Source organism: Mastigoproctus giganteus, chromosome 12 (assembly GCF_048544385.1).
Source record: "Mastigoproctus giganteus isolate SK-2022 chromosome 12, ASM4854438v1, whole genome shotgun sequence".
Lineage (NCBI taxonomy): Eukaryota > Metazoa > Arthropoda > Arachnida > Uropygi > Thelyphonidae > Mastigoproctus > Mastigoproctus giganteus.
The window spans coordinates 120,912,771-120,939,171 of NC_143586.1; the positions used below are offsets into that span (position 1 = coordinate 120,912,771).

The 26,401-nt window shown below is 36.5% G+C and overlaps 1 protein-coding gene across 1 annotated transcript in view; it reads right to left on the minus strand.

Moving 5' to 3' along the window:
* The window catches only part of LOC150077375 (vitellogenin-6-like), a 146,968-nt gene extending 126,820 nt beyond the window's left edge, over positions 1-20,148 (minus strand). Inside the window, exons 1-5 of the mRNA XM_090385879.1 lie at positions 20,084-20,148; positions 17,071-17,088; positions 16,623-16,765; positions 14,108-14,224; positions 1,948-2,109 (exon numbers count right to left, since the gene is read on the minus strand). Of these exons, the coding sequence (XP_090242005.1) occupies positions 1,948-2,109; positions 14,108-14,224; positions 16,623-16,765; positions 17,071-17,088; positions 20,084-20,120 (477 nt within the window). The 5' untranslated portion in view covers positions 20,121-20,148. The remainder of the gene's footprint in view (positions 1-1,947; positions 2,110-14,107; positions 14,225-16,622; positions 16,766-17,070; positions 17,089-20,083) is intronic.
* Positions 20,149-26,401: the final 6,253 nt, after the last annotated feature.

A 26,401-nucleotide genomic window follows, 5' to 3' on the forward strand; every position in this document is an offset into this window, starting at 1 on the left:
GCTGCCAACAACTGCACCCAGAAGTACCTCCTCGTCGTCTCGATCGAATTTGCCAGGGGCGTTCGACACCTTATGGTGGCCGAACGTCCTCGGACGGCTGGGACGTGCTGAGCTCCCAGGAAACCTCTACAACTGCACTGCCAGCCATCTCAGTGACACGTGCATTGTTCAAAGAAAGGAAGCCAAATATTTCCAAGTAATTACTGGAATTAGGAGAACGATAAAAACAACAGATTAATTTGACAGAATGGGGCGGACAGATTCGCCAGAGAAGATCGAAAAAAAAGGAGATTCCAAATTAATGTCTTTGATGGAATATCAGAGCAGAAATATGCATCAGTACTGCCTTTGAAAACCGGAAGGAATTGTACAGCGAATAATTAGAACAACTGAGATGAGTAGTGGTTAAATCAAACGACAACTGGGATTCTGTAAGAGATGTAATGGGCTCCTCAGACTGAAGGTGGTAATGGATATTGAGATTGGATTTGAGACAACATCTTTTTTGTGAGTTTCAGATCCCTTCCAAGTAAAATTGTACTCTCGTGATGCATTTAGTAGAAAATATAAATGTATATGGGTGGGGCACAGTGCACAAGGTAATGACACTTTTGGATATCACACACACACAGATCCTTGACATAACCGTGGCCTTGACAATGGCACCACAACATATAGAGGTTCGGCATTTCTCTGCGTGATATGGGCACCACACCTCGACCACTACTTACTTTATTCACACCTGAGTCGCCTCCAATATACTACGGGCAGCCTTTCACAATTGTTTTATATTGAGGGTTACCCACCATCGATACGGTGCAACCAGATTTGGATGCCGCAGAACGACCATTGACCGTAATTCAGTCCACTTTACTCACGAGTATCAAATTAATATCAGTTCCATCAGAGTTTTAGAACGTGTAACAAGTCCTAGCTTGTCGTACCCGAGAGAATGCCTGTGACAAGACTCAAGGATCAAAATTAAATTTTAATACATATATATGAATTTATTTATATTCTTCGTATTATAATACATTTATTGTAGTAATCTGCAGAAGTGGTCTTCCATCTAGGCTTGACGTTAGGCCTGACGTAGCCCAGTGGTCAGGAGCGAGAGTGCATAGCACGCGTTCCTTGAGTGGACTGGGGTTCAAGCCCGTGACTACTAAATACGATAAATATTTGTATTGACGATTTATTGTAAACTCTACTGACTTGGTTGTCGTGCCGGAGTATAAACATAAAATTTATTTTAAAGCCCCTGGCCTCCTGGCTGTGGCGGGCACATTATTGTATCTTTACTGTACAATAAAGATTTTCTTCTTCTATTTTTGGATCATTGAATGACAAGTCCCACAGCTTAAAAATACAATATGAATTTACTTAGTTACTAATTTAATAGCAAAAATAAGATTTTTCCTATTAAATTAGTAACTATGTAAAAAACCGCAAGCACGAAAGGTATAAGAATACACCTATTATTTAGTTCTTATGGTATTCAATGGACTGGAGGCTAAGAAGATAGAAGAAACTTATTAAACTTGAATTTCTGTAGATTGTAACTTTCCAGAAATACATGCGAAGTTCTCACATGTGTCAAGTTCGTTTTTAAAATTGCTAGCTTCTTTTAATACGTGATTTATATATATATATATATATATATATATATATTTTTTTTTTTATCTTATTTATTTACCTGAATTGCACAGAGGAGCAACTTTAATACTTGGTGTAGTAAAAACATTTAAAAATTTTTAATTTCAATTAATTTTCAATTTCTTAAAATTAATTGTAAATAATTAAATGTATACTTGACCTTCTGAATTTTAGTTGTTGCTAAAATTACGATAACTTATTTAACTCTTATTTTTAGTCACGAGAATTTTGTGACCAAGTTAGCGTATAAATCGTACTACGAGGCTGCCATACACAAAAGTATATACTTACCTCCATAACTTTGTAGAACCCATCATTCTGGTGTTCTCGCACAATTTCTCTATCGTGTACTCCGTTGATCTGTTCAAAGTCCAGCTGGAACAGATTGAGAAGACCTCGCTTTATGTTCAGCGACCACACTGGCTCCTTTTCGTCAACAGAGTATTTTTTTACCTGAAAACAAGAAGGATTTAAGTTACATCCTGCTGATATGTAGATTTAATATCATCAGTAATACAGTGTAAGATCTTCAATAAAGATATATTTATTGAAGATATGTTTTATACAGTAAATTGTTTTCTTGAAAATCTGTCAGAGCTTTAATTTATCCGGATTAAATTGATTTCACAAGAAAAATTAATACTTTTTATTTCTACCGAGAGATGGAGCCAATTATGGTAAAAATAACCTGAAAAAAAAAATATATATATATTATTTATATAATATAATATTAAATTATATTATATTAACTTATTTTTAATATAATATATTTATATTATATAGACGCATTCAGGGCTCGGAATAAACGCCGTCCCGGTTCGATTATACTCGTATATGCATTAGTCTTATATTATATGGAGAGGGCGCTGACTCTCTTTAAAAATTACAGGCTCCGAAAAAGCGATAAGTGTTTGCCTTTTTATTTACCTAATTGTTATTTTATATTGTACTTTATACGTAGTCTTATAGTTATTGTTACGGCGGTTATTTTTAATTTAGATAAAGAGTTTTTTATAGATTACTACTTAATATACGAAAAACCGTTATTTCGTTCGAATCTTGCAGCCATTGTTTTTGTATAGAGTAGTAGGGAATTCAAATGTTTAATTGTGTTAACTAGGCAGCTCTAACGTATAATTATATAGCGTAATACGCATCACTGCATTTAGGATTCTATTAGATAGCCTAGTATTGACAATTAATTAATTAAATTTATTGATATTATTAATTTAAAATATCATGCCCCAGACTAGAACGGCAAAGCAACGGGCACAAAGTGGCAGGAGTGCTGTGACTCGGGGGAGAACTGAGGGGGGAAATTCTCCAACACATCACAGCCAAAAAAAATGTGCAACTTGTGAAATGTTTGCCGAACTTCTGGAACAGAACATAATCTAGCCAAGGAGGATGTCTTTGTGTGTGCCAGGTGCAGAGAGTGTCTAGAAATTAGGCATCAACTCAGCGTTCTACTGGGCGTCTATGAGAGCTTGAAGTGTACTGTAGATGCCCTCGAAGAAATTAATATGAGGGGCCCGTCAAGCTCTCAGCTGCCCAACTCAACGCCAGAGCTCACTCCTGGGCATCAGGCAACACACCGGCAATCTCCAAGGCAGAATGCGCTGGTCCCGCAGGAACTAGTTATTGTTGGTGACTGTTGTCAGGGAGACGGGAATATATTGTGTAAAAAGGATAGATGGAACAGGGTATGTCTGCCAGGGGCAAAGGTTGATGACATTGTAAAGCATATATCATCTTTTAAGGGCACAAAAGGTGATATTGTTGTACACGTTGGCACCATTGACATTAAGAGTAGGATATCTACAGATTTACTTAACAAGTACAGATCAATGTTGAAAAAAAGTCGTGAATTAGGGTTAAATTTGAAAGTGTCTGCAATTCTGCCCAGACAAGATAGGAGGGAGTATATGATGAGAGCCTTGTCAATCAATTCAGCCCTGGAGGGAATGTGCAAGGCTCAAGGGGTAAAATTTTTTTCGGCGTGGTCTGTGCTTGTTAACAGGAGAGACTGCTTCTACAGGGATGGGATACATTTAAATAGAAAGGGTGCAATGCAAGAATATTTTCTGATGCTATCGAGGCAGTGTTAGAGGTGGGTCGGAAAACTGCTAGCTTGGGGGGGGGGGGATTCACAGACTAAAAGTTTAAAAGTAGCCGCAGGCAGAAGTGAAGGTGATTCTTGCACAACTTCTATTAGAATAAGTAGCGACCTGGAGCGAGGGGTGCTGGGGGTTTCAGGGATTGATGGCAGTCATCGTGAAACAGGTGGGTATATGGGATGTGTTAGGTTAACTAATAATAAGGATAGGTACATGTATACACCTGCATGTATACCAATACTATAAGTATAGTAAATAAATTTGAAGAATTTGAAGTGTTGGTCAAGACATCAAAGGCGGATATTGTTGGGATAGAAGAGACGTGGTGTCACACAGAAATAAGGAATGCAGAACTGGAATTTGGGGAGTACAATGTGTACAGAAAGGATAGACAGGATAGGAAGGGAGGAGGTGTTATGCTGTTAATTAAGAAAAACATAAAATAAAAAGAAGTGCATCCAGTTGATATAGATGAACAGTGCACTGTTGAGTCAGTTTGGTGTGACATAAGTACTGCGAAAACAAAAATAAGAGTTGGAGTGTGTTATGGGCCTAATGACTCGAATGAGTACAGAGAAATAGAGTGGGCTAATAAATCAGAATGTCTTATAATGGGGGATTTTAACTTCCCAGATATTGACTGGAACTTGTGGGTTGGTCACTCACACACTAGTAAGACTTTTGTGGATTTATTGGATGATTGTTTTCTGCTGCAGCATGTTCGAGAGCCAACCAGAGAGGGTAATACTCTTGATCTTGTTATCAGTAGTGATCATTCTTGTATTAAGAATTTGCAGATAAAGGAACCACTAGGTGGCAGTGATCATAGTGTACTGATGTGGGATTTACTTAAAGATATAATTACCATCAGGGGTAAAGGAAAGGATTTTTGCTTCCGTAAAGGTGAGTACAGTGGTCTCAGACAGTTTTTAAATTCTGTAGAGTGGGATCAACTGACGATGTTACCAGCAGTAAATTCTAAGTGAGAAGCATTCAAGGAATTAATCGTGGATGCTACTAAAAGTTTCATACCTATTAAGAAATATTGTTCAAGGTTTAGGCCTAAATGGTTATCAAATTAACTAATGAGACTCGTGACAGAGAAGAAAAATGCATGGGTTGCATATAAATTATCAAGCGACGCAGAAGCCTATGGCAGTTTGTAATGAGGTCACAAAGGAGGTTAGGCAGGCGAAGGCAAATTAAGAGAAATCTTTGGCAAAAGATGCTATGAAAAACAGCAAGGATTTCTTTACTTATATAAACTCTAAAAGGAAGGGGATGAACCTGATTGGTCCACTTGATATCGATGGTTCGACCGTTGATGATCCTACTCAGATAGCAAACAAGCTGAATGAGTATTTTGCATCTACATTCACACATGAGGAGGTTTGAAAATGGCATATTAAGGTTTGAAAATGGCAGAAGGTTATCAAATTGTAGAAAGGTGCTTAATGATTTTGTAATAACTGAGAACAAAGTGGAGGAGAAATTGTTGAAGTTAAACATAAGAAAGGCACCTGGGATGGATGGGATCTATCCAGTTATATTAAAGGAGGTGGCAAAGCAACTAAGCAAACCCTTAGCCATAATTATGAGAGCATCCACGGACTGGAGATGTGCAAATGTATCCCCAATTCACAAAGGGAGAGCGAAGGGTGACACGAGTAATTACAGACCAGTTACTTTAACTTCTGTTCCGAGTAAAATAATGGAGTCACTGGTTAAAGATGCATTGCAGGATCATCTAGACAAGGCTGCAGCAATAATTCAGACACAGCATGGGTTTGTTAAGGGAAAGTCTTGTCTGACAAATTTGATAGGATATTATGATGTGGTTACAAAGGAACTGGATGCAAAAAATAATTTTGATATCATATATTTGGATTTAAGGAAAGCTTTTGACATGTTGCGCATGGAAGACTATTGTACAAATTCGAGCGGAATGGTATTAATGCTACAATTGATAAAAGGATGGTTGAGTAGAAGACAGAGGGTGGTAATTAATGGGTGCTGCTCTTCGTGGACTAATGTTATTAGTGGAGTACCACAGGGTTCGGTGTTGAGTCCTCTGTTGTTTTGTATATTTATCAATGATATTGATGAAGGTATATCAGGCTTAGTGTCGAAGTTTGCAGATGATACAAAGGTTTACAGGGTTGGTAATGACAGTAATGGCAGTGTGCTACTGCAACAGGATCTAGATAATTTGGGCAGATGGGCTGAGAAGTGGCAACTGAAGTTTAACCTTGAAATATGCAAAGTACTGCATATGAGTAGAAGTAACCCCAGAGAAACGTACCAACTGTGTGGTACTACACTTAAGGTGGTAGAAAATGAAAAAGACCTGGGAGTAATTGTGTAGTCAGATATGAAGTTTTCTGAGCAATGCAAACAGGCTGCCAGGGCAGGTCATGGAGTTTTGTCAATGATATATAGGAATTTTGCTAGCAGGGAAAAGGAGGTAATTGTCCCTCTGTGTAAGGCAATGGTCAGGCCACGCCTTGAGTACTGCGTACAGGTCTGGAGGCCTCATTTTAGGAAGGATGTAGATTTATTTGAGCGTGTACAGAGAAGGGCAACAAGATTGGTGAGGGGAATGAAGGGATCCTCTTACCAAGAGAGGCTTAAGTTCTGCAAATTGTAGTGGCTGGAGACAAGGCACCTGCGCGGTGATCTGATTAAAGTGTATAAGGCCTTGAATGGATTGAGCATGCTGAATTCTGATGGGATCCTTCCACTTGTTGAGATTACGAACCTAAGGGGGCATAAATTCAAATTAAGAAAAGACAGATATGCGGAAATAGATGTGCGGAAATTTGCCTTTAGCCAGCGGGTGGTTAATTGCTGGAACAAACTTCCATCTGTCGTTGTGGAAGTTGATAGGTTAAATAAATTTAAATAGTAACTGGACAGGCATTTGGAGGGAATGGTGTGTTTTGTTTTTTTTTTTTTGCTGATGCTTCATAAGCTCATACTCTTGCTTTTTTTTTTTTTTTTTTTTTTGCTGATGCTTGATAAGCTCATACTCTTGCTTTCTTGCATCACATGCTACTACTAGTAGTCAGATTGTGTATGAGTTAATTGCCTTCTGCATATATTATCCTGAGAAGACTTCCGTATCGTAAAATGTTACATTTCCTACACGCATCATAATACATACACCACATACAAGTTAACATGCAAGTTATATGAAAACGTGCGATGATATTTATAATACGGTATTTAAGAAAAGTTTCATAAGTGTATTATGCACCTTTTCTCATCAATAAATAAATGAAACTTAAGAAATCTTTTTGTTCTTGTTAGGTTTTTAGGAGCATTAGCGGCTAAGGCATATTTGCTCCGTGTATGCTGTCTGTAAATTCTGTGTTCTGTGGTCGATTTTCTGGACGAAAAACCATGCTACCCTCGCCTGATACCGACCACGTTGTGAAAAAGGCCCATAAAAATCCTTCTCGTCATTGACGATATTCGAACTCAGGTCTTTTCCAACCGGTGTGGAGAGGACGGCGATTCTTCCAACTGTGCTACCCACGAGGGCAACTTACAGAAATAATTATAAAGTCACTGATAAAGAAAAAATGAAGTGTTAATATTTTTATATGTTTATTGAATCCATACGACGTTTAATATAGTACGGTACACTAGAATCCTACGCGGATCCATTGCATTAGCCACGTGCAACTGAATTTTTATTTAGCAGATGTATTACACACATCTTCTAAATAAAAAGAGGACAATCATGAACGGTTTCTCGGATAAGAAATCCAGCTGCAGAAAAATCTCTTTCACTGGTTACACTGCTGGCAGGGTTTACAAGAACGAAAAGGCAGCAGCTGCAAGATTTGAAAAACAAATCTTTATTCCCATCACTTCAACAATTAAAATCTTCTTCATCGTCAGAAATTGTCATGGAAATTGCATTATGATATAATTTTGGATTTCGTCAGTTGGAGGTTCAACATTTTCATCGCATGAATCTTCCACATTCAATAAATCGCCTTCCTTTTTTGCCACCTTTTTCTTCTGTTAAACCTTTTAATTCCGGTTTTTCGGTGTCGTACGACTGAATTATTTATAAAAACTGAAATCGCCCCCGTACCTACTGTACCGCGCCCGATACAAGACTACAACACACTTCCGTATTGGCCTGGCTGCAGAGCAGAAGTCAGTGGGTGGTGATCAACTGATATTCTTCACATTGAGGTAACGTCAGAAGAGGATCAATAACGATCCCCAAGGATGGATTCTTGGACCACTGTTGTACCTGATTTTCATTAACGACATCGACGAAGGGATAAAGGGCGTGAGGTCAAAATTTTCAGACGACATAAAGATTGGGAGAGTCGTTGGGAAACTAGTGCCAAGCAGTGCTCCTTCAGGATGACTTGAACAGGCTACAAGAATGATCAGAAAATTATGTTTTAATGCATCAAAATGCAAAGCCTTACACTGGGGAATAGCAATCCCAAAATTAAATTATGCACTTTGGTGGGGTTGAATTAAAAACTGTAAAGTAAGACGGGGTTCTGGGAGTTACGATACGGGCAGACAGTTTTTTGAGCAGTGTAAACTGGCGGCCAGGAAAGCCCATGGTGTGCTATCGATGATTAATCGAACATCATTCTGGAGAGATAGGGAGGTCGTAATCCCACTGCATAAAGCAATTATAAGACCACATTTGGAATACTGTGCCCAAATATGGAGACCATCTAAAAAAACACATTTAGTTTCTTGAAAGGGTCGAAAGACGGACAAATCGAAAGGTGAGGTCGGCAATTTGGTGACCATACGAGGAAAGATTTCCATCATTTGGGCTACAGGCACCTTACAAGGTACCTGATTGAGGTTTATAAGGCTCTGAGAGGAATTAGTAAAATCAGTGAATGACTGTTATAAATAATTCTAGAAAGAGGGGTCATAAATTCAAATTAGACGGAAATAGGTTTAGGTGATATTTTTGGAATTTAGGTTATATGTTGGAAGTTCTCTTAGCCAGCGAGTTGTTGACTGCTGGAACAAGTTGCTTTCGAAGGTAGTTGAGGCTGACAATTTGAAGAAACAAGTCAACTGGATAGTTAACCTACATGATTAGAGAAGCGTATAATTTGTGCTTTCTTATTAACTTTTTTTTTCTCTTTTTTCGGCCGGTGCAGCAAAACGTTGTAGCTTCCTTACACTAATACACTGGTGTGCAAAATTTAAGGACCTGTCAGGTCCTTAAATTTTCACCTGTAGCTTCTCATAGGATTGGCCTGGATATGGGAAAAACATACCAAAGGAACCTCGTGAGGTACAGAAATGAAGGAAACAACACAGAAACAAAACGGTACAGAGGGACTTTATTCAAAAATGGCAACATAGCACTGGCTTCCATGATACAGATGCATCACTGCCAAAGATGGAACAAAGGGAAGAGAAGAGGTGATCCTCAGTAGGAGATATGGCCACCCCTAATGTCGATGCAGGCTTTGCACCGCCTGTACATACTTAGAACAACGTTGTTGATAAGTTCTTGAGGTAACATCGTCCATTCCGCTGTCAGCGCCATCTTCAACTGGTGAACATTTCCTGGTGGGTGTGGATGTGCCGCTAGGCATCTCCCCAGAGCGTCCCATATGTGTTCGATGGGATCTAAATCCCATCGAACACATATGGGACAATTAAGTTACGACTACATTACTATGGTCCAGTTAAAGGAATTGAAGGCCAGAACATACAATATTCCTGCACTTTTCGGTCAGGTAAAATTACACAAGACTGGATTTCCTATTCGACCTATTGTTTCCTACAAGAATTCGGCATTTTCATCCTTAGCCACACATGTATATAACATTATAAAACCCCTTTAGACAGGTAATACAATTTGGGATTAAGAACTACGATACATTATTTAATAATCTTAAAGACTGTAGACGGCGACAATGACAATTTATTCTCACTAGATGTTACCTTGTTATATACCAATGTAAACGTTGAATACGCATTAGATATTATTTGGGATATGTTAAATAAAACCTCAACACCGATTAATTATACGAAGCTACCTATTAAGGAAATTTTTCACTTAATTAAACTGTTAGTTGATGCCGACTACATCACCTTTCGAGACAAGGTGTACAAACAAATTTTTGTATTACCAATGGGTTTGAGCCTGAGCGGCTTAATGTCAGCGATCTATCTCTCAATGATTGAGCATATACATTTGACACCTTTTCGATCCCGTATCACATACTATGGGAGGTATTTAGACGACGTTCTAGTTATTACTGATAGTAGTACTATCCAAGACATTTTACATTCGTTTAATAATATTCATTCTAGACTCAAATTTACATTGGAAAGGGAGGATACGGATACAAAGTCATTAAACTTTCTAAATTTCACGCTTACCAGGGACTCAAATAAAATACAATTTAGCATCTATCGAAAACCTACAAACACCGGTATGCTTCTACATTATAATAGCTATCACCCGTTCACCTCCAAAAGATCGATTATCTTTAATCAATTCCTAAATGCCTATAAATATTCAACGACGGAATCTGCTTTGGACTCAGAAATACAAATATTAACTAGCAGGTTCTTAAACAGGGGTTATTCCATTGCCACAATAAACCGAATTAGGGTACTGGCTAAGGATAGGATACAAAATACTACACCAACCAACAATAGTAATATCAAAAAATACTTTATTTCTGTCCCATATGTTGAACAGTGGCACAAACAGTTTAATAGATTCTTTAAAGATACCGAATTTAAAATTGTAGCCAGGCCAATACGGAATTTACACACTATACTGAACAATCGCTCGGTTCTTTCCGCGTTCGCAACACAAATTAATGATCTGGTATACAACATTTCTTGCGGTGATTGCGACTCGTCTTACCAAGGTTCGACGCGATTTTCTCTGAATATTCGTGTAAATCAACATGAAGCCTCAGTTCGTGCTTCTCATTCGACAGCGTCAGAATTACCTTTCATGCCATTAACGAAAAACACTTTTTTATTTAACGAGGCCAAAATACTTAATGTTCAACGTAACTATACGCGACTGTTAATTGCAGAAACCGTAGAAATTAAATTACGCGAGAATTCTGTTAATGTTCGGCGGCCATATTTTATCTCCGATGCGTACATCTTTACGCGCATGTGCGAAGACAAATAATCGCTATTTAAGTTTCAGGTTTAACCCGATTCGGTAATTTTCATTCCTGTGATCATGACATACGGTCGAAAAGTGTTGTCAGCTTCAGGAAGGAAAATCGTTTTGAATATTTTCGTTAGATTCTTTTAATTGCGTTAATTTGATTTTTAATTGATTTGAATTGTTTTTTTAATTATTTATATTTTACTTCAATGTACCAGTAAGTTGTCGATTTTTTCCTTTTAATTTCTGGAGGGTATCATACGGAAGTGGTCTACTTACTATATTGAGGTAAACTCCTCTTATTATTTTACAAATATTATTATCAACGTAGAACGTATTGAGTATTACAGCTCTGATTCATACTATCTAATTTTTCTGAAATATAATTTTCGATTCGACACTGGTTGAATTCACCAAATTTATGGTTTGGTCAATTAATTTAGAATAATAATTCAGGAAATTTTCCGTTGTGTGTCGAAATGGCAAGCAAAAGCCCAGCTATTTTTTTAACTTCGGAGTTGTGTCTTTGAACGTTGGATTAGTATTCGAATGGCCACCGAGCATTATCGGATCTAACCATTCCTCTCTTTCAATTCTTCTAAAATGAAATTTTAAAGAAACTTATGGGAAAATTAATTTTAAGCAAATAAAACTGAGACGGATTTAATAAGTTTTATTCAATTTGAAATTTTATATCTATATACATAATACTACACCATTTAGCTTTTACACCTTTTTATACCTATTTGGTACTTTCTCTAAAACTGTCAATTTTTTGATAGTTTAGGAATCACGACCTATAATTATGCAATTTTCTAAACATTCCGATTTTCAGTAATTGCTTATTGAAGATGCCAAGCACATTATGCATAGCATGGAAGTAATCGTGATAAAAATTTTACAATAAATTTCGGCGGCTTTTCTTCTCCAGAAAAAAAAAAAAAAAAAAATCTTTCAGCACTTTGTCTTATTTCAATACTTTATCGCTTGGTATAAACCTATCTAACATATGTATTGGTATATGTATCTAACAAATAAATTTCTCAACATTCCTGAATTCAACAAACGGGTAATGAAAATAACATCGTTCTTTTCATTACCCGTTTGTTGTGTTCATTTTTTGGTAATAAAAATATTTGGTAATGAAAATAACATCGTTATTTTCATTACCAAATGAAATGAATGTGGAATTCTGCAGGATGGCACAGTAGGTGCACTCAAAATGTGCACCACTAAAATCACTTATAGATAGAAAAGAAAGAAGAAAAATATATGCCCAGCTTTTTGTCCTTATTTTCTTAGAAATTAGGAGCATAAGTGGTTTCCCAAGCATTACAAATGCCTTTAATAAAGTATGTACATACTTTATTAAAGGCATTTGTATTTAAAGGCATTCATTTTTAGAGCTTGAAACTTGAAAAATGGAATTCCTGAAAATGTTAAAAAATTCCTGCAGATGATAAAAACGGCTGAATAAAAACCATTACGCATAAAATTTCCGAAAACGTGATATTTATGCATTCCGAAAAGAAACTTTCGGGACACTGAGACAAAACATCGAAAACCGGAGAATCTGGTCGCCCTACCTTAAACATAACTATAACAACATCAATAAAAGTTCAGTTGCGAAATCATGACAAGAGAAACATGTCAAATTTATAACATATTAGAGAAATGCCTTTCTTTTAGAATACTGTATTTTGTGAGACGATTAAGAGATAACCGTTTTATCATAAGCTCTCGTAACGTCATCCAAAATATTTTGTGAACAGACATACTCTTATCAATAATTATCTCTTCTATTTTCGCTTGAACAATCACAGATAAATTGGTATCCCAAATATATTCAATTAGTATGTTTTTAACGTAATAGAATATGAATATCAATGACAAAACAAAATGTTACTTAACCCAAAAGATATTGAATTCAATAACACACCACTTTTATCAAACATTAAAACAAGAATCACTTGCCTATTTCTTCTAACTCATTTCGTATACACTATACAACCATTAATATCCGGACACCCTCCGTTGATAGTTGGTCCCATCCTACCGCAACTACGTATTAGACGACGATAAATATGCTCTTGGCCTTCTTAGAAACAGTACGATTGTGAATTCAAGGTGCTGCGATCGACGGAGTTAACAGACTTCCAGTGCGGAATGACAATAGGATGTCACATAAGCATACGATTCTTTGCAAAGCTATCGTTGTTATTTTTGGTTTTTAGGAGCATTAGCAACTAAGGCCATATTGCTCCAGGATATGCGGTGGTCATTCCCTGACCTTTCCGCATCCTCCGTATTTGGTGGTGACGGGCTCGAACCCCGGTCTAATCAAGAAGCGTGTGCTACTCACTGCTGCTCCTTCCCACCTGGCTACGGAGGCGCCACTGCAAAGCTATCCTACCATGGGACGTGACAGGAGAGCCTAGCAAAGAATCGTCAGCTCGGAACGCAGGTCAACGTTGTCGCGGCACATAACAGACCCTCAATGAGACGATCGGGACATTAGCCAGAACCAGTACAGTGCGCCGCATGATATGGGTTACTTTATTAATTTAGACTCTAATAGGACACGTTATTAGTTTTTGTGTAAATAAAGATATATTGGTATCCCGATATTAATGGTAGTGCAGTGTGCCTTTCTTATAGGGAATAAGTAAATTTGTCTAACTGTATCACAATTAGAGCCATTAATTCTTCTAATCCATTTTCCATCTACATGACAACCAACACACTTCTAGTAAGGCTACGAAATTAGAGGAATAAAATTATTAATCTGTTAAAACAAATGGCATATTATAGAATATAAAGGTAGAATAAATTTACTGCAATAAACGTATACGTTTATATACTGTTGTATGTAATAAACGCATACCGATTACAACGCAAAATAAAATACAGGACTGAGGAATTTATGAACAATGTATTAGTTCTATGATTATAATCCATGCTTTTATGATATATGTACAGTCATGACTGGTGCTTTTATTTCTAATTCTCTTTTGGTTCCAAAGAATTTTTAGTTTTAATTAGGGAAAGTTACGTCTTGAGAAAGAAAGAGTAAGATAGCTTGTGTTCGATTAAATAAATTTCTTTAAATTATGAATCTATAATTTATTATCCTTCAAACAGATTCAAAACATGCAAATAATCTCTAAAAATTAAAACTTACGAGTCCATTTTCCAAGTACACATTGAAAGGAGTAGTGAGATATTTTGTAATGGTCGGTGTAGCACCATCGATTTGTCGGACATCGCCATTTATTGTGGTCATTCTAATGAAATCCATCTGTAAAATACAAAACAAAAGTTAAGTTAAAAACGTGGATACATTTATCAGATCTTCAAATTTTCGAATTTCTGCTGGCTGCCGTTATACAATAAATCTACTGAAATAAACTTTGAGAGCATTATTTTAAATTTCGCAATTTGTAGCAGAGTTTTTCTGCTACCAATTGCGCTTTAGCTGTCCTAAAGAAATGTAGTCCGTGTTTTGTGCATAAGCAGGTAAGCCAAGTAGGCGTCGAATCCTTTTTCATTTTTTATATCTGAGGAAACATAAATATTCTTTGGTTTCACCATCTTTCCGATTATTCAAAATGTACACGTTGCGTAACAATTTCACACGTACAAAATGTAGTACAGTCTCTAGAATACTTATTTGAAAACGACGGTTTTTTATATTCTTGTGTCCTTCTGGTAACCTTATCTTAACATGTTGGAATGATCCGACTCGGGACATTGCTACATACAATTGGCCTTGACTAAATACATGGTTAGTAAGCGAAATTCCAACTCTATCAAACGGTTGCCCTTGACTTTTATTTATAGTCATCGCAAAAGCCAGCCAAATAGGAAACTGCCATCTCTTAAATGAAAATGGCAAAGTCGAATAGGATGGAATCAAATCTACACGCGGTAGAGTACCCGTTTTCCTTTAGCTTCTCCTGTTATTATTTCTAGATCCAAACAATTCTGATGCATAACTTTGACTATAAGTCTCGTACCACTGATCAATCCTTTTGAAATTGCCATATTCCGTAGTAAAATAATAACAGCTCCTACCTTCAACTCTAAACTTGGGGTGGTAAACCACGTAAACTAAGGCTGTCCAGGAATTTCTGTTTAATATCGCAAAATTCTCCAGGATCTTCAGATATAATTGTGTTAACACTATTACATTGTAATGATTCACCAGGCATCATTTGTAAAATTTCTAAATTGATTCTTTCACACTCGTCAATTTTTGAAGCAAGAATAGCACGCGACGAAATGGCATTTACATCAGTAAGGCTGGGGCCAAAAACAAAAGGAATTAAACTGTCATGAATTATTAGATTAGGTTCTATTTCCGATTACAAACAGGAAATGAGCGAATTCTATTTCATCCTGATTAGCCCTCATATTTTACTGTAAATGGTGAATTTTGAAAGAATTCCACAAATGAGAATACTTTAAAAAATTTCTGACCATTGAGTGCCGTGAACCATGAGGACCAACTGGAAGCACTTGACGGAAATCTCCTACAAAACAACAACAACTTTGCCACCGAAAAGCACATCGTTGTTATTCATGATATCTTGTAATAAGCGGTTAACAACTATGAGAGCATCACAGGAAGCCATTGGCGCCTCATCCCATAGTATTAATCGAGCAGGATTAATGAGTTCAGCTGCTGGACTATTTATTTTGAGAGAGGAGACAGACGATTCGGTTAAATTCATAAGTAATTTTAACCTGCTGTAAACTGTATGTCCCCAAGAGAGGAACATTGCAGCTATGCCAGTCCAAGAAACTGGTGGAATAACAGGAATGTTATTTCCAAGGCAAAAAATGTATTATACACTGATAAACATGAGTCTTGCCTGTGCCACTAGGACCATCTAAAAAAAAAAAAAAAACATTATCAACTGACGTATCATTGCATTGTACTGCTGTCATATCATAGTTTCAAAGGGTTGAAAATAGTTAGCTGAGCTGAAGGTAAAGTTTTGATGGTACGAAGAGTAATGAAGATTTTCTAAAGATATCGGTACATTCCTTCGAATGACCAAACCACCATTCACCATAAGTCTTTATTTCCATTCTGAAATTAACTCTTATTTATTATTTACCTCAATGACAGCAATTATTTTTAATATTTATTGTCCCCAAGCAGTTTATCTTTAAAGTTTTTAAAGTGTTAAAAAGCACTTTTAAAACTTTAAAGATAAATAAAAATACTGTAATATATTTGTACCGAATAGCCGTTATAATTCGTGGTGGTGCCCTCTACTGTAAGAAACTGAACTTCGTTTAATGATCGCTTACTTCGATCCTCTGAAAACAGCTTCCGTATTAATTAATATATAAATCGGAATTTTTATATTTTCCCATTTTTCTGCACACCTAGGAAGAAATATCTTCAATTTGAGACCACTTTTAGCCCGATCGGTTAGGCCTATCGTTCGCAACGACCGTCTCAAGAAAAGGGCTTCCGTATTAATATATAGAATACCAAGATGAGTATCATTTTTCATTTTCAGTTACGGTTAAAAAAATAATGAAATTCAAATTAAGAAGGGATGAATACGTTCTCTGTGTATGTGTGCGTTTTTCAAGCGCGGTTTTGCACTTCGTGAAAATAATACGGTTTGCAAAGCTACATGCACTCATAATCATAACAAAATACACCCAAAAGAACATACCTTTACAACCCAGTGATCTCCACGAGGCTGAATAATGACATCACTGTGAAAATTAAGTCCTGAGTACTGCCTCTTCAAATTCAGAAATCCAGCATATACGTGACCATAGTATTCATAGCGATATTCTTCGTCATCGCTGTAACCTAAATTGGGAACAGAGATATTTGTAAAAAAAAAGTTTCAGATCGTTGAACTTTTTCCCGCCTCAAATGTCTTTACAATTATAACAGACTTTCCTAATTGTCATAGAGTGGAATAGAGAATAATGAAAGATCGCATCATAATTTTAAAAAATCTGCCAATATTTTATATAACAGAAGAATTAAACATTATCTTTTTAGTGTTGTTTATTTGAATTTGCTATTACACGAGAATGTGTTACTTCCATGCTATTTATTTAAATTTTATAGCAATATTACATATAAAGAAAAATATCAAAATTACTTACCAAAGCCAGATACACCTGCTGCAAATAGAAGGGAAAAATGAGAGAAGAATTAGACAGGTGAAATCTCACTTCTCCTAACAAAACTTAAAAACATTAAACTAAAAGTGATACCGACCGAATTGTATTTTAACTCAATTCTTTCTTATGCTCTGTAATATTCGATAATCTAGTTAACATAATTTACATTAATTTTTTGTTTATTCCTTCTTGTTTATTAATAAATGTAAAAAAAAAAAAAAATATATATATATGTATTGTTCGTCTAGACTAAGAAATAGCAAGAAGAAGAATCAAGCTAATTAATACCGATATAGCTTTATTTGTTCTTAGAACGAATAAAGTTATATTAATATAAATTAGCAATACTGATATAGCTAATTTATATTGATAGCTGTATCAGTACTTTAAGACAAATGTATCAGTACTTTAAGATAAAGCAATGATCCACTGATAGACTTATTAGTGGATTGCTAGAAGGTTAAGGCACTACTCTTGCCTCTTGGTCTCGGTCCTTTATGACCGAGATTCGGTAAGAATCCCGAAATGTGCATTGGTAATTGTAGTAGTTTTACTGCTAAGAGTGGAAAAATTAGCAAACGTACTAAACTTTTATAAAACATCTCCAGATGGTAAGAGTTTATTTTTTTCCTAGATATTTATTTCTAATGAACAACCACGTGACGTCCTTCCCAAACTATATTATATCTGTATCAGCTGTAAATTGCATTCATTGTGAAATACAATTATAGAATAATAACGAACTTTTATGTTTTCGGGGATGAAAAACCTTGCAATACTCGCAGGAGTATTGCAAGGCACTTGCTCTGCCACAGAGGCAGATCTAGTCGTCAATTCTATCCGTCTAGATGGGATTGGAATCCAAGCTTTCTCCAAAAAATAAAGAAACAAAAAAAATCTGCAGTGTAGTAATGGTAAAACGTGGCTGTCTCCACGTCTGACCGTTCATGCAAGATGTCAAACCCCATGTCAATAGCATAATAAGAGGAAGAAATGGTGTACGTATGCAGTATATACAAGTGCAATAAATACAGATTTGTAAAAAAAAAAATATGGGCAATAACTTTTGAACTTTTAATTTCATTTCTCCATTTAGTTCTCTGTTTGAAACCAAAAGCCAATCAAGTTGGTCGCCTTGAATTTTACGAGTGGTACAATAAAACGATACGTGATCCTCTGGCAAAAAGCCTACTCTTGATACTATTTTTTTCTGGGATTACGTATCACACCAGGTTAATGAATTCTGACTCCATAAATTTCAATTCCTTATTCAATCTCTCTTTAATATAGGTTTGGCAATTCATCTTCAATGTTCAATGGTTATTTATTATCCAATAATGAGGGCCACATTACTCCATTTAAAATGGAGGTTGGTTTGTTTTAAAATCGGAGCCTAGCTAGCGAAGATCATGAAGCATTAGTATGTCGCGTTTGTAGATTGTATGGATTCTATGGTCAGTTTTCCCTATTTTGTTGTACTGAATTTTCCGTGAGAAATATCCTGTGCATTCTGACCTTTATCTCCCCCTCAAAAAAAAAAAAAAAAAAAAAAACACATCAGAAGGTGGCATCCTCCTGATGCTTCAAAAAGAAGTGGTTCATGTCATTCCAGTAAAGCGCATTATACCCATAATGGAGCGAAACATTCAGATGTGTTTCCAAATATGAAGCCAGTCCAGCCATTTTCCAAGAGAAAATGTACCAAAAGGAGCACAGTAACACCTTCAGATAATCAAACAGATAACTGCATAATTGTGGAGCAGGACATATTTGTACCTGTTAGGTTTACATGTAGATCTTCTTAGTTTCATATTTATCGTTGGTCATGGCCGGCTTGACAAAACAGTTCATTGGCCCATATCATATTTTACTGTGGAGGTCGAAGTCTTATGATGTGGTGCAAACGCGAATTGATAAATTACGACTGATTCCACTACCTTTTGTTGCTTTGCATTTCACAAGGCTTCTTCTCGCTTGTTACAATCACACAGTGTGCACTCGGCTAATGGTGGCAACTTTGTGACAATACTTTATATCAGTGGTCTCAAACTGCATACGGGCCGAATGCACGATCTGAAAGCAGCTGACGGGCCGGAATTTTTTTTAACAAAATGAGAGTGAATATAAGCACCGTATTTACAACAAATACATAATTGAAATGTATTCGCGGGCAGTGTAAAATTGCTTCGAGGGACGGATGCGGCCCGCGGACCGCCAGTTTGAGACCACTGCTTTATATGACAGTGCACATGCTTAGTGGCTTTAATTTAAAAACAGAAATGAGCTCCAAAAGTTCTTTCTGCAGGTGGTGGAATTAAACGGAACCTTGAGAAAAAGAGAAAGCAAGAACGAAGCCATCACACCACAAGGTTCAGGTAACTATTTAAACATGTCTAACCCCCCCCTTTGTCTACGCGGTAGCACAGTGGTATCGTCACCTCCCCACACCGGGTGAAAAGGTCCGGGTTCGAATCCCGTTGATAACGCGAGGAACGTTTATGGGCTTTTTTCACTCCGTGGCTGAGTTAGTCGATCTCAAGCGTAGATAGCATGGTTTTAACCCCGAAAAACTGGAGTTTTTCGTCCAGTAAATCGACCAGAGAACATACGCAATTTATAGACACAATACATATGGATAGTTGAAATTAACTTTCCAGGTGACACTAATATAATAGATTTTTTAACCCCCATCCCCTCCCAAAAGGCTGGAAGGATCAAACTACTGTAAAACAGCAGAAATTATCAGTGGTGACGTCACTGTTGACTTCATAATGTAAACAAGCATTATCAATGTGAACTTATTTAATAGACAACAAATTCCCTCGTTTATTTTTCTGGAAGACTTACAATAATAAAAAATAATAATGTAGAAATGCATTGATGAATCGGGATAACAAATCCTTGGAGTATTAAGATTGAGACCGCAAGAAAATGGAAAACACACTTATCAGTGCATATTTGATTTTATTGTAAACAAGGGAAAACTCCCACTTACCAGCTAGCACCACTCCACAAAGGAGGAAGACGATCATCTTTGCTTTTGACTGCAGACACAATAGTCGAAGGAAGTTGCTGCCGGCAGTGCTTATGTAGTCGATGGTGTCTGACAGTAGCGGTCATACGGTTTGTTGAAAACTTGTTCAGTGTCAGTAACCGAAGTTGGTTGCATCTCAAGTTTATCAGGGGATCAAGCATTGACCTATCCTGCGATAGTAACGGCATATGGATGCCATCCTTCTCTTCATCCTCTGTAGGTCATCGAGGTTCGGGAGAAAGTCCAAGTGGTTGTATGCAGGTAGCAGTCAGTTGCAGACCGAGGAACAGAGGGGACACACATTACAGCCGTTGGCAAATTGTTTGTTCCAACTCTTCGGTTCTGTCCGAAGAAAACGATATAGACCACCCTCTTTAGATGGCGCAGACGTTCTTATCGGGAAGTCGTAGCCTAGCTCGGCTGCTCTTTGTTGCCATAACTATTATCTGCACCCCTTCTCACAGTGGCTGACCTTTATGACGAGCTGAGCCACAGCCGAATTTGAAACTGAAAATTTCAAATAAAATCAAGTGACTTAAACAGTAAAGAAGAGTGACTATAACAATTTACCAAGCAGAGCTCCGGAATTTATTGGTCATTAATAAAAGTAAACATTTACTATTATTTTTCCTTTAGAGAAAAGAAAGCAATCAGATAAATAAAACCAGGCTTCTCTTCAAAGTGGCCTCTATAAGAAACAAGATGATAAATTAAACGTGTGTTTATTCAGAATTATTAAGATTAAAATGTTAAATTGAGTTGCAACATCTGAAATAGCAAACAAAGATTTTGTGGATTTCCGTCAAAAATTCGAGCTTCTGTTTTTTAACGGATTGAAATTAATTTTTCATCCTCTTCATACTGAGTTATCTCTTTCTTGATCACAGCGCCTCTGACAGTGTGATGGATGCAGACACATTCTTATGTGAGATTCTTCCTCTCAATTTTCATGGGCATTACAGTTTGCTCGATCAACACTGTGAAAAAGTAAAGTTAGGCAAGATGCAGGTGTATTTTTTTCTAACCAATTCTATAACATCTGCTAATTAGTATATGTTATTCCTTTATCTTATTTTCCATCTTGATCGGTTCTTTTTCCTATTTAGTTTAATTCATTTAATTAGTCTTAGCACATACTTCCATCGATTTGTTATTCTCCTTAATGTTATTTGAAAAGGAACTTCTCCACTGTAGTTGCTTAACTTTAAAATAAGGATCTTTAAATGCTCATTTAAAGAGATTTTGAGCTTCTTCTGAACATAGTGCTTTAAAACTCGACTGGGCAGAAGAGAAATAATCTTAAATCTGACTCTGAGTCAAATTTGTTAGATATTTGAACTTTACTCAGGTGTAAGTCGAAAATACTTTCTCGTATATACAAGTAGTTGAAAGAAAGGATAAGAAATTTAACCACTTTTTCACAAAGCAAGGTATATTCTTTATTCACGCGCATTACAGTGTAGTCTTGAATGTAGTTTTGAATTCATAATTAGCCAAATCATCTGTAAAGTTCTGTTTAAATAAATTAGAAGGAAACTAAAATAATAAGGACTGTAACCGAGAAAGTGAAAAAGATGCTATTACTCTACTTTTTCTAGCGAGCAACTGGTTGGGAAACGCTGTTCTAGGGATTACTCTAATCGTTAAGAACTAGCTCAGGATCCGCATGCCTACAGCACACACGAGATAATTTCATCTAACTTAATTAATATCTCATAAGATAGGGCAACGAAGACTGGAATCTAATGAAGCCTGTAGATGAACCTCTAGTATTATGGGCTTTGGAGAAATCTGACTGGATGGGGGACAGTCGAAAATTTTTGACACTGGTCTTGAATTATTTAGGTTATAGTTTTCAGGAAACAGGCAAGATGGTTGTTCCAAAGACCAGAAGTATAAAAGGATAAAGGAAAACAAAGTTTGGAGCTGAACAGTGAATAAATGTTGACTTTCTGCAGATGCATTCAGGCTGGTTGGGAAGAAACAGATAAAATTCTAGGTGCTAATTCAAATGAACGTTGCCAAAGGAAATAGCTGTATAAAAGTTATTCAGGAAAACAATGTCCATGTGATAAGTAGTGAATTTGTAAATGAAGAATCACGACAGCTCTACATTTGATAGAGGAGGAGTTATACAGACATTAAGAGGACGCCACCTAAGGACATTGGGAACAATGTTTTTTTTTCTGCTCTAAAGCAACTAAAATTATGAGACAGTGTACTGTGTAAACTATGCGTGTTCTACGGTTGGCTAACGTTTTTTCTTTTATTGTACTAGATGGTCCCTGCAAAACTTGGGAAATCCCGCAATATATTTACAACATCATACAGGTATGTATTTACGGTTTACAGATTTACTCCTATAAAAAACTGACTATCGGGTCTCCAGTCAGATTCTCCAAAGCACAGGATTAGGCTAAGTAATTCCAAACCATCTGAGCATCAACTGAGTTTTTTCTTGAAGCACCAAATCCGTACACACATCACTAGTGGCGCAAGGAGCCACACGCAGGAGGTGTGTCTATAATACGAATAGACGCACCAGATTACAAGGGCAAAAAGAATCTAGCGCACAATCCGCTTTTTTAGAATTCTTGGATGTTCTTTGGAACCTAACCTATAAATACGCAGCTGAAAGTAATGAAATGGTTGATCACAACCATCAACCAAGTCGACACAGAAACTCTACATAGAAGCATCAGATGACTTGGCACTGTGAACCAAGTCAACGCAGTGACTTCAGATGACTCGGCAGCATGAACCAAATATTCGCAAAAACACCACATGGCAACATATATCATGGAATAAAGAACCATTACACACTAGAGCAGCACAATAAACTGCTCCATTTATTCATCCATAAGATCAGTTGACTAATGAAACACCCCAGTTTACACGGAGAGTAAACGGTGCTATCTTAGTCATGAAGTGAAAAAAACCTTTAAATTCTTCCAGTTTGACGAGATTATAATTAAGGCATTCGCCACACTGGCAAGAAGGACGGCGATCGTAACCACTATTCCACTTAAGAATGCCATAGTTTCCCGGTGCGCTCTCGGCTGTTACTTTATAACGAATAAATTATTATAATCAATTATATAAGCTAATTAATGAGAAAAAAATCTGAATGCTTAGAAAAGTCATGGAAGAATTCAATTTAAAAATTATTAAAATGATGGTGAAATAATCCATCCCTATGTGTTCCCGACCAGAGGTGAGCTATTAATAGCAGTTAGGAAATTAATAATCAGCTGGAATTAATATAAATACTAATTGGAGGAAATTCTACTTTATTTATACCAGGAAAAAAAAAAAAAAGAAAATGTACAAATTGTACAATGTTAAACCCATCTGAAAATTGTGTATTTACTGTTATTTACTGCATTGCTCTCCATTATATTTATGGAGAGGAAATGCAGAGAAGTCTATCGAAATTTCCTTATAAATTAATCATTTAAAATAGGGAATATATATATATTTTTATTTATATATAAAATGTTCAACTTAGCCATGTAGAGTCAAATAAGTACTATTCATCTAGACTTACAGAATAATAGCCGTCGAGATTATACATTCTTCTGGATATGTGACTTGCTATTCTATTCTGCGAGTCAACATAAATAAGCTTTTTCTTTTTCTGAAGTACAGTACAGTGGCCCACAAATAATGCTATACACTGCTAGGGCCACTCTCCTTATATTGCTTGTAAGACATGCGACTACAACATGCCAGCAGTTAAGATATTTCAAAATATCTTAACTGCTGACAATGGAATATCATACTTCCGTAATTCTCAACCGATGTAATTTGTCTCGCTGTCTTATGACAGCCAGCCAGCCAATGCCTTAGAAGTAGGCTACACATATACGATGCTTGGAACAACTATGAATTAGAGAGCGTTACTTAGTAAGTTCTTTTTCAGAAAACTTATTCACAAGTAAAATCATTCTAAAACGTAATGACTTCCTTACTTTGTTTGTTTACTAATTGAGATGCTGCCATATACAAGAGACAATCAGAGCCTGCGTGCCTTTAAATTATCATTCAGACACTGAGGTCGTCTTTGTTCATCTTGTTGATCCTCAACTGACATACTAGTTGAAATCACTCCACAGAACGATTTATTAAAGATGACATAATAACAAAACCAGAATTCATAATCAAGAACAGTTTTATTTTAGTGTGACCTTAAATAAAAAAAAAAAAAGTGTGACCTTAAATAAATTAAAACAAAATCTCTAAAATGCAGTCATTTTTTTGACTTTTGATTTTGACTTTTGAGTACGCAGGACGACTAGCCTGGTAATCTGTGGCGAGTACCACGGCTTTGTTGTATCCCTAGCGAGCACGAAAGGTATTGCTGCTGATTCTTTTCGACTTTAAATTTATATAGCTTTATGCTATATAAACTGCATGCCACATCAGATTTGCAGGCAGTTCGCGTTAATTTCATTAGTTACCAGTCCATTAAAACACTGAATACATTTGGTAGTTGTTTGTCTGTTATCGCTCTAAATCGACAATACCAACTATTTCTAGTTCCAAGCAGTCAAAATAACAGTTCAACTAGTGTTCTAATTGGTCATTCAAATAAGGAGAGGAGAGGGACGGCTTCAAATCATCTTTATTGTGTACGGAGGACGTTTTTTTTTTCATATTGCACACTTAACATGCGCTATGCCCAAAGAAATATTTTATGCACTTCAATTTCTAAGACTACCTGTTTAATTTTTTAAAATTTTCAGCTCTTCTCTCTTTACAGAAAGAATTTAATTCTTTCTCTGAAGAATTCATTCAAACCACCTACTGATTCTAGGCAAATTTCCGCACTCCTATTCTGCAACTGTCCTAATTTATTTGAATTTATGCCCTCTCATGTGTATGGTCTGAGCAAGAAAGCCATGAGCACTGAGCTTGCTCAATCCATTCAAAGCCTTAAACACCACAGTCAAACACCCTAGTCTCCAGACGCTGCAATTTGCAGAACTGAAGCTTTTCTTGGTAAGAGCACCCTTTGTTCTCCTCACCAATCCTCCTTAGAATGATGCCTCCTAACCTGGATGCAGTGCTCATGACATGGCCTGACCACTGCCTTATACAATGAGTTAAACACTTCCTTACCATGCTAGCAATCATATCATTGACAAAAGTTCATAAGCTGTTCCTGGCAGCATGTCTGCACGTATCAGAGAATATCATGTCTGATTGAACAATTAGCCCTAGGTCTTTTTCATTTTTTACTACCCTGAGTGTAGCGCCACATAGTTCATAAGTTACTCTGGGATTATTGCTACCCATACAATACCTTGCATTTTTCAATGTTAAATTGCCATTTCTCAGCCCATCGATCTAAATTTTCTAGATCTTGGTGTAGTAACTCATCCTGATTTCAGTCTTTAACCACCCTACCAACCTTTTTTATGATAGGTAAACTTAAACTTAGACATTAATCAGAATATACCTTCATCAATATGATTGATAAATATAGAAAAGAACAATGGATCCAGGAGTGAACCCTGGGGGACTCCGCTAATAACATTAGTCCATGAAGAACAGTGTCCATTGATGATCACTCTGTCTTAATCCCACACAAACATCCAGACCTGCAACTTTCCCTTAATGTCACACTGCTCCAAATTGGAGCAGTGTGACATTAAGACATAAGCTTTCTTGAAATAAAAGTATATGATATTAAAATTATTTTCCGCATCCAGTTCCTTTGTTACTGCATCACAGTATCCAATCAAATTGATCACACAAGATCGCCTCTTAAAAATGCATGCTATGACTGTAGTATAGTTGTATTCCTGTCCAGATGGTCATGCATTACTACTTTAACCAGAGTCCATTATTTTTCCCTCGAACAGAATTTAAGCTAACAGGTCTATATTTACTCATATCACCCTCTGGTTACGCCCCCTCCTTTGTGAATTGGGTATCTTTCTTTCTCATCGTTTGATAACTTTCAAAATAACTTTGCGTTGTCTAACACAAGGGCTACTGTGGCCAAATTCTGTCTGTTTATAGTTCATTTAATATATCAGAACAATTGAATTATACTGATGTGTATAGACCAATACGCTTTAAGTGTCTTTTATGTCAGCATGATTTCTAAATAAATGGGACAAAGTCTGAGCTTTGTTCATCTATAGAATTATTGGAAGGTGCTAGAGCGGATGGATGAGTAATGAGGACAGTCGACAAGAAAAAACTGACAGGATGTGCATTGGGGTGAATTTTCTCCCAATGATAAAAACAGGTGTGTGAGATGAGTGTGCC